Source organism: Antechinus flavipes, chromosome 1 (genome assembly GCF_016432865.1).
Source record: "Antechinus flavipes isolate AdamAnt ecotype Samford, QLD, Australia chromosome 1, AdamAnt_v2, whole genome shotgun sequence".
NCBI lineage: Eukaryota > Metazoa > Chordata > Mammalia > Dasyuromorphia > Dasyuridae > Antechinus > Antechinus flavipes.
The window spans coordinates 473415272-473433004 of record NC_067398.1 but is presented as its reverse complement, the minus strand read 5'-3'; the positions used below and the strand labels follow the sequence as shown (position 1 = coordinate 473433004).

Here is a 17733-nt window from a genome sequence, read left to right as displayed (position 1 = left end):
TGAGCAATATCTTTCAGGGAAGGAAGTGAATCTTCAATAAAGTAAGAGACTTTTAATCATTTCTATTGAAAAAACCAGAACTAAACAGAAAATTAAATCTTCAAACTCAGGACACTCCAGAGAAGCATAGAAAGGTAAACAGGGGATAGATAGATAGATAAATAGGTAGACAGAAAGATAGATAGATAGATAGATATTATTTGAAGAATAATAAATGCAATTGTTTGAGGAAATATATATTCCTAGATGGGAAAATGTACTTCTTAAGAACTATATCTGTTATTGTGACAGTTAAAGAGTGGGCATCACATGGATGGAAGGTGTGGCTGTGAATGGATTCTGATGTGATGAAATCAAAGAAAAGGACAAAGGACTGTACTAGAAGAGGAATGGGAATGTATAATGGAACAAATTAGATCACCTGAAGAGGCACAAGAGATCTGTTACAATAGAGGCAAAAAAAAAAAAAAAAAAAAAAAAAAAAAAAAAAGGGAGATGAACATTATCTGAAGCTTGATTTCATGAGTTGGGCAGAAAGAGAAAATAATTTAGTCATTCAGTTAGGCATAGAAATTTATTTTACCCTATAAAGAAGTAGGAGGAGAAAGAGGAAAGAAAAGGAAGGGGATGGACAGAAGGGAGGACAGAAATACTAGAGAAAAGGTAAGAGAACTAAGTAAGGGATGATAGAAGATAAGATTGTGAATGGGTTGGATAAAAACCAAACAGGATATAAAATAAAATCATACAAATCACCAGCATTTCTATATATTACTGACAAAACCCAGCAGCAAGAGACAGAAAGAAAAATTGCATTTAAAATAATTATAGAAAAATGAAAATATTTGGGCATCTATCTGCCAAGACAAACCCAGGAACTATATGAATATAATTACAAAATGAAGTCATATCTAATCAATTGGAAAAATATCAATTGTTCATGATAGGCCAAGCTAGTATAATAAAAATGAGAATTGTACCTAAATTGGTCTACTTATTCAGTGCCATACCAATCAAACTGTTGAAAAATTATTTTATTGAGCTAGTAAAAAAATTAGCAAAATTCATCTGGACTAACAAAATATTAAGAATATCAAGGGAATTAATGAAAAAAATTACAAAGGAGGGTGACCTAATAGTACTAGACCTAAAAAATATATTATAAAGCAGCAATCATCAAAACCATTTGGTACTGGCTAAGAAATAGAGTGTTGTATCAATGGAATAGATTACTTACAGCATATTACTTACAGCAATAATCAATGACTTGCAACAATCTAGTATTTGATAAACTCCCAAACTCTAGCTTCTGGTACAGAAACTCACTATTTCACAAAAATTGCTGGGAAAATTGGAAAATAATATGTCAGAAAGTTGGCATAGACTTAGATCTCATCCCCCATGCCAAAATAAGGTCAAAATGTGTACTTGAGGTACCCTGAGGTACCACCTCACACTTCTCAGATTGGCTAAGGTGACAGGAAAAGATAATGAAAAATGTTGAAGGGGATGTGGAAAACTGGGACATTAATGTATTGTTGGTGGAGTTCTGAAATGATCCAGCCATTCTGGAGAACTATTTATTGTGATATTTTCTATTGTGATAAAAATAAATAATAACTTACCAATGGTTGTGAGAAGCATGCTAGTAGCAGCAAATCCAAAGTGATTCCTTGCCACACATTCATATCTTCCTTGGTCTGCTTGACCAACATCTTTGATAGTAAGAGTACCTTCATTATTTACTTGGAATTTGCCACTCTCAGTAATCTGAACACCTGCCTGATTTAAAAAAAAACAAAACAAAACAAATAAAAAGAATGAAAAAAGGAAAGCAAAATGCTTTCAAAAAACAATCTTGAATGAAACACCTTTATTTTTTTTAATTATCTTTATTTTCAGTTGTGACTTTTTTTTACATGGGTAGTAAATGTTCCCATTTTCCCATATAACAATTCTAGAAATGTTATCCTTATCTCATGAAAGTCAAGGTATTTCAAAATCCAAGGAAAATATTTGTCATAAAACTCATATTCTATAACACTACACAAAATTCAACAATCAAAATGAATAAGTGCATAATATATTCAAGGCATTTTGTTTGATGCTAGAAATAAAAGAATAAGACATATTGACCTCAGGGAGAGGATCAAATAAATATGATAAAGCAAGTATGCAAATAATTATAATAAAACCTATAACAAATATAGGGGAAAAATTCTTGGAAAAGGTAGCAGTGTAATGAAGCTAAGAAGAAAGGCAATGAATTCAAAGGTCAAGGAAGGATGAGAAGAGTCTATTTTATGCATGACAATTGTGATCAGCAAAGATTGAACTATAACAGGAATTTAAGGCACATTAAATTGATCAGAGAGAGCAGGCACATAGAGGAAAAATTCTCAAACTTCCTTTGGGGCTCAGTTTTAGGTTGGTTTTGGGTTTGGGGCTTTTTTTTTTTGTCTGGAAAATAAGGCAGTTGGAATGAATGACAGAAAGAGGTTCTGGTATATATAAAACCCCGAGGAGAGAAATCAGATCCCAGAACAGTCTTGTGGACAAATAGTCAGGCACAATATTGCTGGAGAAACCATTGTGAAGTGAGGGGAAAAGGTCAGGTCACAAAAAACTTGCAATGAATGCAGAAAAACTTTGAGTTCCCTTATCAGCTGTCATGCACTAGCTTTCATTTTGTTTCTATATGGGTAGCTTTTAAGAGAGCCATGTGTGTCCAGGGAAAAGGTGTAACTTATCTATCAAGAAATCTGTTCCATGCCTCTGAAACACATCTAGAGATATCAGACCCTTGAATCCCTTCTGCTCCAATTATTTATTGGGGGGTTGGGGAGGTGATTTAAGACCATAATCAGAAATCAATTGTATGCTGTTTATAGGAAGTTAGAGAAAAAGGAGCAAATATAATGGAAGGATTATGATCCAGTCCTTCAAACAGATTAAATGCCCAATTAAAAATATTATTCCTATAAATTTCTAGAAAACAGATAATAACCTCAAGAAGGACTTGTTCAAAGCTAATAGTCTGAAATATGACAACTGAAATATGAAAGGAAACAGGAAAATCATGCAGCAATAAATATTAAATAACTTCTTGCATGTGCATACATAAATACATCTTAATTTAGGATACTGTATTATGTCATCAGTTATAAAGAAAGATAAAGAATTGAAAATGAATTTAATTTTGTGTTAGTATTTTAGAACTATGGACTGTCTCTGAAATGAATGTTGAAATAAAAGGGATGAACTTAGGTGACAGTGAATAAGGTTCTCTATTTGAAGTCAGAAAAGCAAGTTAGAATCAAGCCTCAAAAATTTATCAGGTATGTGACTCTGAGATAGTCACTTAACCTCTGTGTGCCTTAGTGGAGATAATAACATCTACCTCATAGGATTTTTGTGAGGATCAAATGGGTTAATATACATAAACTTTTTTCACAAATAATAGTATTATTTTAAAAAATGTAACAAACTATCTTTTTTTAATTGTGAAATATCTGATAAATCTCAAGTTAATATTTAAAAATATAAGCTTGTTAATTTAACCTGTTACCTTATACCAAAAAAAAAACCCTTTGCTTCATTTATTAGTTGAACACAGAAGAAAATTAAACAAAAAAGAAAATTAACTAAAGAAAAATATTTTTAAATTCTGACCCATTTCCTAGAGATATGAAATAGTATTTGCAAACGTAAATAGTATTTGCAAAAATGAACCTAGACTTGAGAAAATTCCCAAGATGGTAACAGAATGTTCTATTTCCTGAGATAATATATGAAACCTGATCAGTTTATTGCCTGAGAATAGAGGGATTGCTTGATGTTTGTCCATGTTGCCCAGTAGAATTCACAGGTAGAGAGGGATATTTAACAAATTTGTGGGGATTAACTGTCTTAATCCTTAAGATATCACTGACTATGTTTTTAACATTCTCCTTTAAGAAAAATTACAAGTGCCGTACAGTAGTGTGGTTCAAAAAGTCACCTGTGATGATACACATATCTACTCAGCAAAAAGTCCTGGATAATTCAGTTAAGTAACTGTGAACAATTAGTGCATCATGACATTATGTTATTCTGGAAATAACTACAAATTCTGCTCTTCCAATGGAAGCTTGTTATTATTGTTGTATTGTTTTGTGTGTGTCTAACAATTTTATGATTGTTAGAAAGAAGTTAAAGGAAAGAAGCAAATACATTGTAATCATCATGTCCCAGTGGGATGTCCAATTAAAATATTTTTTAATTATCATTTTTCCATAAATAATCAAATGGGGCAAAAAATCAAGACATCTCTAAAGATGTAGTCTGCCTCCTATCTATGCTTGCCCATCTTCTGAGATTCTCTTCCATGTGTGCATAAAAGATTAGCACAGGTAATCTTTCCAATGTACAAGAAGTCTTCCTTGATTTCTTTAAAGATTTCTATAAATTTCATTAAAGAAGCAGTATGACAGTGACTAGAAAATCAGCACCAGCATCAGTAAGACTTAGCTTCTGTCCAGCTTCTGATACTAGCTATGTCACCATGGACAAATCACTTAACCTCTCAAGGTAACTTTCAGACTGTGTTACAAGAAATAGGATGACTTGCACTGTTGCAGTGAGAATCCATACCAATAAGTAGTTTTTTCATATTGCTGAAATCACAAATCCAAACAGTAACAGCAACTAAGATTTTGTATATGTTGGAAGTACTTTTATCACAGAACTTGGATTTTTTATCCCATAAATCATATTATAGGCACAGTGGATTTAGTCCCAAGCCTAATGTCAGAAGAAATCATCTTTCCTGTGTTCAAATTTGGCCTCAGACATTTCCCAGCTGTATAACTCTGGCTAAGTCATTTAACCCTGTTCATCTCAGTTTTCTCATCTGCAAAGTGAGCTGAAGAAGAAAATGGCAGTATCTTTTTCAAGAAAACCCCAAAGGGATAATAAAGAGTAGGACATAACTAAAACAATTGAACAATAACAACAAAATCTCATTGTGATATTTTATTCTATATTTCACGGTGATACATTTTTTGAGAAATTGGAAATAAATAGGGTGCTTGTAAAAGACTGGGCCTGGATCATTTTGTTGTTGCATCATATCCAGGGTTTAATATAATATAAACAACTTTCTTAGAAGAATTGAACTATACTTGGTCAAACAGATTTTCCCTGTCAGCTAAATAATGAAGGGATATCATTTGTGAGAAGTTGCTAAACAAAATCAGATACCAACTTAAATATCTGTTTTTAAAAAATGATGATAGAGGAAATGGTTTGCTTCCATATGATAAGAAGCTACCACTTTTGTAGATGAAAAGAAGAGCTGTAATAAATCAATCTGAAAATCACTATTTCTGTAGCTTTGGTAAGTACAATCCTTACCTTAAAAAAAATTACCTTTCAAAAGTTTCTTTACCTTATTCCAAGTAATTATGGGTGGAGGTTCTCCTTGAGCACCACATGAAATGTTTACATTCTTTCCAACCTCTACACTTGTATCCTGAGGTAGCTGAGTAAACACAGGAAGCGCTGCCAAAAATACAAATAAACAAATGAAAATAACTTTACATCAATCATCTCTCTCATAGTAGCTAGCCAAATCAAACCATGCTTTATTGGATACTATATTGGTTAATATTGACTTAAGTGTTTGAGAAATTAATTACTTGGCAAGAAAAACTGGTCTGCTTCCACTGCAAAAGGAAAATGGACTTCATACTAAGGCATAGCAAATTCTCCATGTAAACAAATTTAATTTGGTATTCCTTACCCTAGCTTGTAAAACCAAACCAAAAGGATCTTTGAAAGGAGTGTGTCTTGTATGTTTGCTTCTTGCAAGGAGATAAACGTGATTTCTTAGATATCATTGCTATTCATTAGTATGGAATTCATAATTGGAATAAGGCAATATAAATGCACACACAACTTTCTAAAAATCAAATTATTCAGTCTATTGAGCCTATTTTTAAGTCTTCTATGTGCTATACAGGGCAGTTAAGTAGTATAGTGAATAGAGCACTAGGTCTGGAGACTGAAAGACTTATCTTCCTGAATTCAAATCTGATCTCAGACATTTACTACCTTATGATCCTGGGCAAGTCCATTGTTTAGCTCAGTTTCTTCACCTGAAAAATGAACTGGAGAAGAAAATGGCAAACCAGTCTAGTATTTCTTCCAAGAAAACCCCAAAAAGAATCACAGAGAAGTAGACATGACTGAAAATGACTAAACAACAGCAAAATTTTGGGGATAAATAGATATACATGAATCAAACCCTGCCCTCAAAAAGCTTTTGTTCTATATGAGGAAACTAGATACATAGATGAATAGATAGAGAGATAAATATAGGTTTAAATAGACAGATATGTGTGTATATACAAAATAAATACAATCTAACTTTGTAAGGGCATTAACACTTTGGGTAGGGGGAAGGCTCATGTAGGAGGTTTCATCTGAACAGGACTTTGAAGTAAACAAGAGATTTTAGACTGGAGAGATGAGAAGGAATTATGTTCCATAATGGAGTCATGAAAATACAGAGATGATAAATGGAACATTATGTATGAGAATAACAAAAATGCCAGTTTGATAGAATTGAAGAGTGTGTGAAAAGGAGTGATATATGATAAAGATGACAAGAAACCAATCTAAGTATAGGGAACAGAAGAGGAAAAAAAGAAACACTATATGTCAAGAAGGTGCCAATTTGGACAAATTAAACTGTGAGTTTAAACTAATAGAGAACATTTAGGTGTGAATAAAAGAAAAAAAGCAGAAGCGATATTATCATTGGGAATATGAGAGGGAGACAGGTCAAATGGAAGATATTTATGAGGCATCTGCAATATTGTCAGAAAACTGACATAGTAAAGGCAAGAGATTGCAACTCTCCTGACAAATGTTAAACTGTTTCCTTAAGTGTATAGCAGAATTTTCCTCTTACATTACTGAATCTTTTTCTCCCTCAAAAGATATGAATAAATCAATGGAACTGTCACTTGCAGTACAATCTGACTAATAAGAAATTACCTGTAAATTATATAAAATCGATGATAATCTTGGAAGAAGGCAGACATTAACCTAAATTTCATAATAATAGCTAAGGTTTATTTTTTACATAGCATTTTAAGGTTTATAAAGCACTTTACAAATACTATCTCATTTTTATTTTCATCACAGTCCTGGGAGATATATGATGATGATGATGATGATGATGATGATGATGATGATTATCCCCATTTAACTGATAAGGAAACTTGAGTCAGATAGAATTTTGTTGTTGTTATTTTGTGAGACAAATAGGGGTAAGTTAACTTGCCCAGGATCCCATAGCTAGTAAGTATTAAGTGTCTGAGGCTGCATTTGAACTCAGATCTTCCTCCTGACTCCAAGGTCCATGCTCTATCCACTGAATCATCCAGTTACCCCAAGTCAGACAGAATCTAAGTAAGAAGTAACTTTCTAAGGTCAAAATTAAATTCAATATTTCCTGAGTTCAGCTTTATTACTCTATGCACTGAGCTACCTAGCTCAGGAATAAAAAAAAATTACATATGCATTTTCATCATTTATTTTATAATTATTAACTTTTATTAGAATCATTCCTCATTATATACCCCCATTGAATCCTCTATTGTAACAGATAAATTTGAGTGAAACTCAATATATAAAGCAAAAACATCAGACAATAGTAGTAATAATAATAATAAATAATAGGAAACATTTATACAGTTGTATATACATATACACTATGTACTAGGAACTATCATAAGCATTTTACAGTTATCATATCATTTGAGCCTCACAATAATTCTGAGAGGCAGATATTAATATTATCCCCATTTTGAACATGAGAAAACTGAGACAAAGAGATTAAGTGACTTATCCAAAGTCACCTAGCTTTTATATGTTAGAAGCTGCATTTGAACTCAACTGACTCCAGGTCAGCTCTCTGTCTCCAGTGCCACCTAGCTGCCCAGTAAATGTGACATTACACACCAGGATTGTTGTATTTTTCTCCAGAGGAGACTCATAAACTCATGACTATACAGACAGAGCTAGAAGGGACCTCAGAGATCATTTAATTAAATCCTCTTTTTATTGATAAAAAGAAAAATTCCCAGAAAGATAAGTGTCTTTTCTAAAGGTGTATAAATAGTAAGAACTAGAGGTGGAATTCAATACCAGACTCTCTTTGCCCTTTCCATTGTATCATGCTGCTCTGCTGCTTCTCCATATTATCTTCATCCCTCTCACTCCAACTCTGGGATCATGTCATGGCAATTAATCTGACTTTGTTAGCAATATAGTTCTGTTTTCAGTTCAGTGAATTATGGTAGTCTTTGCAGACACAGTTCTCTTGGACCTAATCTCTTCATCCTTTATCGATTCATATTTTTCTAGTATTTCTCAAAATCCTCTTATTTATCATTTCTTATGCAATAATAATATTCCATTTCATTCATAAATCACAATTTATTCAGGCATTCTACAGTTGCTAAGCACACAATTTGTTTTGTTTTGGGTTGTCATAAGGAATCCTGTTATAAATTTTTTCGTATATTTGAGACCTTGAATGGTCCCAAAGTATATGAACAGTTAAGTGACTTTTATGCATAATTTCAATTGTTTCCCATAATGACTGAGTCATTTCGTAGTTCCACCAACAATCTGTATGTGCCTGTTTCTCTACAATCTAGCCATCAATTAATCTCACATTTTATAATATTTGGCAATGTTATGGATAAAAGGTAATTTTTTTTTAAAAATAGCTTTTTATTTTCAAAATACATGCAAAAATAATTTTCAACATTCACTCTTGCAAAAACTTGTGTTCCAAAATTTTCTCCCTCCCTTTTCCCATTCCCTTCCCTAGACACCAAGTAATCCAATATATGTTAAACATGTATAATTCTTCTGCATATATTTCCACATTTATCAGGCTGCACAAGGAAAATAAGATCACAAAGGGAAAAAAATAAGAAAGAAAATAAAAATTCAAGCAAACAACAAAAAAAGGTGAAAAAACTCTGTTATGATCCATATTCAGTCTCTACAATCTTCTCTCTGGATGCAGATGGCTCTCTCCATCACAAGTATATTGGAACTGGCCCAAATCACTTCATTGTTGAAAAGAGACACGTCCATCAGAACTGCTCATCACATAATCTTGTTACTGTGTATAATGTTCTTCTGGTTAAACTCACTTCATTTAGCATCAGTTCATATAAATCTCTCTCAGGACTTTCTGAAATCACCCTGCTGATTCTTATAGAACAATAATATTCCATAAAATTCATATACCAAAACTTATCCAGCCATTCCCCAATTGATGGGTATTCACTCATTTTCTACTTCCTTGATCCAAAAAAAAAAAAAAAAAAAAAGAGCCGCCACAAACATTTTTACATATATGGATCCTTTTCCCTTTTTTATGATCTCTTTGAGATACAGATCCAGTAGAGCCTGCTGGATCAAAGGATATGTGCAGTCTGATAGCCCTAAAAGATAAAATTTTAGTTTTTTTTTTTTCATTAGAACTAATTTGCATTAGTTCTATATTTGCATTATAAATTTGCATTATCTTTTATTAATTCTCCAGAACCCATCTTGTGATTTTTAAGTCTGCATTATATTTTTGCAACTTAGTTATCCATATACTTTGGCTACTCTTGATATTATTATGTCATTGCCCTATATATTTTGATTATTGGATTTGTATCAAAGAAATAATAATTAACATTTATGTAGTACTTACTAGGCACTAGAAACAGTGCTAAGTATTTTATATCTAGCAAGACATTTGGTTCTTACAATAACCCTGGGAGCTAAATGCTGTTATTATTTACATTTTACAGGTTTCTCACCTGTAAAAAAAAACAAAAACCCAGGCAAATAGTGGTGAAGTGATTTTCCCAGGTTCACACAGGTAGCAAGTTTGAGACTCAGGTCTTCTTAACTCCATGAGCAGCACTCTATCCACTCTGTCATCTGGATGATAAATGATGTTTGTCTTTTGTTCTTGAAGAAGACCAAGACATCGGGGAGATAATGCCATGATATGCAAGTGAATTACAATTAAGTGAAGGAGGGCTGGATGAAGATTATCTGTCTTAACTTTCCCTTTCAGAGCCTTTTGGGTCAAATCATCAGATACAGATCAAGATGACTGGAAATGGCCCTAGATGCAATGGGAGACCTTGGCCTTTTTAATTTAAGGTTTTCAACAGGTCTCAAGTCTGACAGAGGCCACGCCCATTCAGTGATTAAGGCTAGGAGCAATAGAGGCAAATAATCTCCTCTTTAACCTAGTTCCCTTCCTCCTCCCCTCCTCCCCCAAATCTAAATAAATGAATGAATGAATCTGGGAGGAGAAGACTCTTAGGGTTTCAGACCAAGCAGAAATAACTGCTATTTACATTTAATCTAAGTCATTCAGGATCCAATGACCAAATGGAACATGTCCTAGGACCTCTGTCAATCAAGGGAATAAGTTACAAGATACAATGGTCACTGACTGTATTCATCTAGTTCTTGATAAATCCAAAGACCCCATTTTCTGAGATAAGAACTCACTATGTGACAAAAAATTGCTGGGCAAATTGGAAATTAGGATCACAAAAACTAGTCATTGACTCATATTTAACACCCTGTACCCATAAGATCAAAATATGCTCATGATTTAGACATAAAGAGTAATACTTATATATAAGCAAATTAAAAGAACAAAGGATAGTCAATCTCTCAGATCTGTGGAGAAGGAAAGATTTTGTGGCCAAAGAAGAACTAAAGTACATTATGGAATACAAAATGGATAATTTTGATTATATTAAGTTAAATATATTTTATACAAATAAAACTAATAAAGACAAGATTAGAAGGGAAGCAGTAAACTAGGAAAAAATTGTACATCCAAGAGTTCTGATAAATGCCTCATTTCAAAAATACATAGAAAATTGACTCAAATTTATAAGCATACAGGTCATTTTCCAAATGATAAGTAATCAAAGGATATGAACAATTTTCAGATGAATAAATTAAAATCATTTCTAGTAATATGGGGGGAAAACTCTCTAAATCACTCTTGATCAGAGAAATATAAATTAAGACAACTCTGAGGAACCATCTCATACCTCTTAGATTGGCTAAGATGACAAGAAAAGATAATGATAAATGTTGGAGAGGATGTGGAAAAACTGAGGCATTAATACAGTGTTGGTAGAGTTGTGAACTAATCCAACCCTTCTGGAAAGTGATATGAAACTATGCCCAAAGGATTATCAAACTGTGCATACCCTTTGATCCAACAGTGTCTCTACTGGGCCTGTATCCAAAAAAACCCTACATGTGCAAAAATATTTGTAGCAGCCCTTTTTGTTGTGGCAAGGAATTGGAAACTGAGTGGATGCCCCTCAATTGGAGAGAGGCTGAATAAATTATGGTATACGAATGGTATGGAATATTTTTGTTCTATAAAAAATGATCAGAAAGATGATTTCAGAGAGGCCTGTAGAGAATTATATGAATTGATGGTCAGTGAAGTGAGTAGAACCAGGAGAACATTGTACACAGCAAGATTATATAAACAATTCTGATGGACATGGCACTACTCAACAGCAAGGTGATTCAGGCCAGTTCCAATGGTCTTATGTTAAAGAGAGCCATCTGTATTGAGAGAGAGGACTGAGTAAGGGGATTGAATATGGATCAAAATATAGTATTTTCACTCTTTTTGTCGTTGTTTGCTTGCATTTTATATCTCATTTTTTTTCCTTTTTGATCTGATTTTTCCTGTGCAGCATGATAATTGTGGAAATATGTATAAAAAAATTGCACATGTTTAACATATATTGGATCACTTGCTACCTAAGTGAGGGGGTGGGAGGAAAGGGAGGGAGAAAAATTTGGAATACAAGGTTTTGCAAGGGTGAATATTAAAAATTATGTATGCATATGTTTTGAAAATAATAAAAAAAATATATATATGTAACATATAACATAAAAATCTGAAAATGTATCTTATTATCCATATTAAAAACAAAAAAGGTTATAAAATAACATCAGTTAAGACTAGTTCTCAAACTGTAACAGGCTTTTGAAACACACTAAGAATACCAAATGAATCTTTTATGGTTATGTTTAGAGGGAAAATCAAGAAACAAGTATTAGTCCGGTAGTAATAGTAGTGATATAACCTTCATAAATTAGAGAAAAAAGATAGCAGTAATGGAAAGTGTAGAAATATGTTTAAATGAGATTTTAAGTAAGCCCAGGGCAGATAAGGAAGACCTCAATTCAAATCCTGATTTACACAGTTACTAGTTGTGTATGACCCTGGAGAAGTCACTTAATCTATTTTGTCTCAGTTTCCTCAACTGTATAACGAGGAGGCTGGATTTGATGACCTCTAAAATCTTTTCTATCTCTAAATCAATAAACCTATGGCATTAGTTTAAGTTTTAAGACATAAATGACTTCATTACATCTCAGGGTACTGAAAAATCTATAAATGTACTGTAAAATAAAATCAGTAATCTTTGCAAACTCAAAGTCAAATTGACCAACTGGTCTATAAAAATATGCCTACTACGTGGCAGGCATCTTGTTAAGTAGTAGAGATACACATATGAAAGAACAAAGACAGCTCCTAAGTGTTACAATCTAATCAAAAAAGGCTAAAAATGGGGGTGAAGTTGCAGAGCAGGCATGGTCAGAAAAGTCAAAGAAATCTTAATGTTACTGGGTGAGAAATGAGAAAACTCTTGAGATGGGTTCCTACTTAAAAGAAGGGTTTAGAATTCATAATTCTACTTTCCAATTAGAGGAATAGAGGGTGGTAATGAGGTGAAAAACCAAGGTTGACAAGATCTTGCAAAATGATGAAGTTTTTCCAATTATGAGTTTTTTAAGGTGAGAAAGTAAAAGGAACTATAGATTTAAAGATAAATGTAATTCAGATTCCAAAAGAAAAAAGGAAGAAAAAATTCTGGAAACTATATGTCATGTAATAAGAATAAGAAACAACTAAATACCATATACACAGGTAATTCCGTAAATTAAATAAAATGAGAGAGAAGTCTCTAGTGTGTAGGCTATTAGAAAATATGATCAATAAAGTAAGAATGAGATAGCAAAAATCATCTCTGGTTTATAGTTGTATTTTCAAATGAAATATGTCTATGTTATTAAGTGTTATACAACTGTAAGTTATTCAATTCAATTATATCAATATTCATTAAATACTGTGTTCAAAGCTCTGTGCTAGTCTCTAAGGATAAAAGAAAAAAAGATTAACAAGCCCTACCTTCAAGGAGTTTTCATCTTATTAGAAGGAGAATGGCATTATATAATACAAGATAAAATCTGATAGTAGCAGATGAGAGCTCAAAAGTGCTTTAACTAAATTCACAGAGGGAAAACATTTTTGAACTGGAAAGACCAAGGAAGACTTTTTAAAAGAGATAATACCTAAAGTAAACTTTGAAGAAAGGAAAAGAATTTTAACAGATGATTTTAAAGATTTAAAAGATGAGACATAAATATTTTTTAAATATAGGGGAAGATTTAAAAAATACAAAGAATTGGGGGATAGGAAACTGAAAATAAATCCATTTTGGCTGATATGTGTATGTATGTATGTGTGTGTGTGTGTGTGTGTGTGTGTATATGAGAAAGAGAGAAAGAAAAAGAGGGAGGAATGAGAGGGAGACAGACAGAAAGACAGACAAAGAAGCAGAGAGATAGAGACAGAGAGAGAAGGAGCGAAGGAGAGAGAGACAGAGAGAAAGAGAGAGTGTGTGCACAAGGGAAGAGGGAAAAGACCAAAACGTTCTGATGGCTCTAGTTTGTGAAGAGCTTTATATTATGTTGCTGAACTTCATACTTAAAGAGGATAAAACTATCACTTTAAATGTCTTAAGTCAGGCTAATGGTTTTTACTGTAACCAAGATAAGAAGATGAGGACATCAAATAAACAGTTGACTATATGAATGAAAAGAAGGGAATGGCTATGAGAAATGCTGAAGTATTTCTGATATAAATATCAATTATGATATAATAATTTCAACCAGTTCAACTTTCAACATAATTTATCATTTAATAATTACTGACCAATAGTAATTAGTTGGTTATTATAGTTCCTAAAATGAATTTCCTAACATAAATATGAGATGTTAAAAAATGAGTTTTCTTTTATGAAGAAGCATGAGATCTGAAAGGACTACATAATTTTGCAAATAGAATCCATTGTTCTTTGTTCCTCTTATCTAACTCTAGGCACTTTTTACTGCCTAGCTACAAAAATGCTCCAAGATAGATTGCCCATCTACTTCTATGCATAATCTATGATAATTATAAGATTCTTTCTTCATTTGGTCTTCCTCTATGAAATATAGATTTTGAGCAATCTTGAAATTCACGAAGAAATTATATAATGCAATCAACACAGTATCTTTAGCAAACCAGATCATCTGAAGAACCTAACAAGTGAAAATTATGGGCGATTCCAAGGGCAATGGAGAAAAAATATGATAGGTATCTTATGAGAGAGCACAGAATCAATGATACTTTATGTGTACAAAATGTCATAAAATGTCACCCGGGAAAGGTGTAGTTGAAAAAAAAAAAGATGTGGGCTGTTCAAAAGAGATAATGTCTATGAAGCACTCTACAAGGTTTAAAGCACTATATAAATGTGATCTATCACTATGATGATAATGATAACTATATAGTAAGGAATAACCATAACAGACAGCTTAAATAATATTCTGGTACCCATGAAATGTTGAAAGAACCATAGAAAGAATCTGGCATTTTAGATAAATTTTTATAGAATTTAGGGAAAAAACATGGACAAGATAAGAAAGCATGCATCAGTTGAGATAGGTACCACCGGAGGGAGCACTAACATCAATAATATTATAAATTCACTTAAAAATTGATGCATAAATATTTAGTCTCTTAAATGATCCTAAAACATTTGCCCTGTCTGGCTTTCAAAGCCCTTCATAACCCATTCCCCTCCCCTCCTACCTTTCCATTATTCTTACATGTTACTCCCCAAAATATATTCCTTGTTCCAGTGACATTAGCCTACTTGTTGTTCTATGAACATGACACTCATCTTTCAGTTGCAGGCATTTTCTCTGTTTCCTATAGATGTAATGCTCTTCCGCCTCTGCCCTAAGTATTGAATCCCCTGGTTTCCTCTACGTACCAATTAACTTCTCCAGTAAGAACTACCCAACTTCTCTTAAATGCAGTGCCTTCCCTCCCTTTATTATTTTACTTTTTTCCTGTATACTGTGTAGCTTACTTCATATATATTTATTTGCATGCTATTTCTCCAATTAGATTGTAATCTCCATTGGGGACAGTGACTATCTTTTGTCTTTTTTGTATTCACAGCACTTAGCACAGTGCCTGGCACAGGATAAGAATTTATTAAATCTTACTGAATTAAATATAGATGGTTAACAAGTAGTAAGTTTAACTAATATGACTGAATCAGTTTTACATTTGAAAATAGACTCTAGGGCCCTGCCCTCACTCATCTCTCTTAATTTGATAAACACTGAAAGTGATTTCTAAATAGACATTTTCTTTCTTTAGGGTAAGCTTTGCTTATTATCTGCCTACCAAGAATTTTCAAACTTTTGAAAATCTGATAACCTATATATTTTTGGATCATAGAATTCTATTCTATAGTATAGCTTAAATATATAAGGTATGTGATAACAAAATAGAATATACACTTTCTTATAATCTATGGTGGAGGTTAACAAATGGATCAATTACATAACCTTAACAGTAAATATCAGATCAATAAGAATGGGAATGATGACTATAAGAATTTTAATAAAATGCCCTTTTATCAAATATTGCTCACTACTTGGCTGACATTGAAACCCATGTAATAAATTTACTACCTAGGGATGAAAGTATCTTTCCTGTTTGCTTTTTAGTACACCATTTATTATTTCAGAACAACAAATGAGTATAATTTGGAAATTGAAGAATTGAGATCATCTAGATTCAAAATGAATATCATCACAGCAACTTAAAAGATGAAAAACTGCAATAATCTTACTGAAAAACTGAAAGCTGCACTCTATCTATAGATGGATCTCTATAATAGCACATAACAAATAAAAGCCAAAAAGCCTAACTCCATGTAGAGATAGATCTCTGTGGAAATAGATACTAGGTTCATCAGTCTTAAGAAACTGTTTCTTGCAATGCAGTATTTTTGGTAGCGATTCATCAAGCATCTATACTTTATCTGTCATATTTTAGTAGCAAAACACCCACAAGCTATGCTGTTCTTATTCCTTTGTGTACTGAAAACCAATTGTATAACCTTTTTTTCTCCACTGAGCAAATGAAGTTGAGAACATCCCATCACTTGAGTAATTTTGTCCTCATAGGTAGAACTGCTGTATAATTCAAAATAATAAATTCACCTTAGAATGATCAAACAGGCACACAACTGGCCTCATCACTATTCCTTTACATTCATTCATCTTCCTTTGCTTTCCTAATTTTCCATAGTTTCTTACTTCTACCCCTTTTAGTTATTCAAAGTTTTTTTCATTCCTTTTTATGGAGTATCAAAAAGAGGCATAAAACTCCAGGGAGTAATTGATTAGTACAGAGCATTTGGCTATTTATACACATAATCTTGTAAATGAATATGCATATATGTGGGTGTGTTTATCAATATACATATATTATTTTATTTTCTAAATCAACTTTACATTTATCTTTTTAACAATTTTACATCCTATAGGTTACAGTTTGCTCTTGACTACTTTTCCTCATTTTCAAATATGAATACACAGAGGCAGCTAGGTGGTGCAGTGGATAGAGCACCAGCCCTGAGTTCAAATCTAACCTCAGACACTTACTTCCTAATTGTGTGACCCTGGACAAGTCATTTAACCCCAATTACCTCAGCAAAATATATATATGAATATACATTACCATATTCAATCTTACTAAAGCAAAAACAATTTAAGAAAATTTAGGAGGAATTAAAACATTTTCTTGAAATGTTTAAAATTCGGTAAATGCAATTTATTTAGCATTATAAATGTCTCCATTTCTGCATAAGCCTTAAAAGCACAGATTTCATTATTTATTATGACCAACTTTTTAATATTTATATTTAAAGAGAGCAGTGTGATGTGATGGATAGGGAATTGGCTTTTGCTCAATCTCACTTCTAACATATACAGAATATGTGCCAGTAGGTAAAATATTTAACTTCTTCATATTCTAGGCAACATTCTGAGACTATCAGTTACAAAACAGGTGACTCTGTGCATTGGTAGTAGAAGTTTCCTTACTGGGATGTACCATATTAATGAAATTCCAGGTCTAGCCCCTACCTAAATATACAAATTATCTTTTTTTAAATGCACAATAGGCTCTTTTTACCTTCATACCTTTAATGGAACTATAAAATCAAGATAAATATTATTGCCTTGTTCCAGAATATTCACTACAAATACATAATAAAAATATTGATTTTAATACAATTAATCAGAAATTTATCTGAATGTTAAAAGCATCAGCACTTCATTCTTAGTAAGTCTGAATGTGAAAGACAGCACTCAATTCTATTTTAGAGAAGACACATTCTATTAGTCTTAAAAGATTTCTTGCTAAGCATTATCCTAGGTAAAGATTCATCAAATATCCATTTGTTATATGTCATATTT

The 17733-nt window shown here is 32.5% G+C and overlaps 1 protein-coding gene across 1 annotated transcript in view; it reads right to left on the bottom strand.

The window, feature by feature from the left end:
* The window catches only part of PXDNL (peroxidasin like), a 559370-nt gene that overhangs the window by 130911 nt on the left and 410726 nt on the right, over nt 1–17733 (bottom strand). Inside the window, exons 13-14 of the mRNA XM_051970215.1 lie at nt 5429–5541; nt 1626–1782 (exon numbers count right to left, since the gene is read on the bottom strand). Of these exons, the coding sequence (XP_051826175.1) occupies nt 1626–1782; nt 5429–5541 (270 nt within the window). The remainder of the gene's footprint in view (nt 1–1625; nt 1783–5428; nt 5542–17733) is intronic.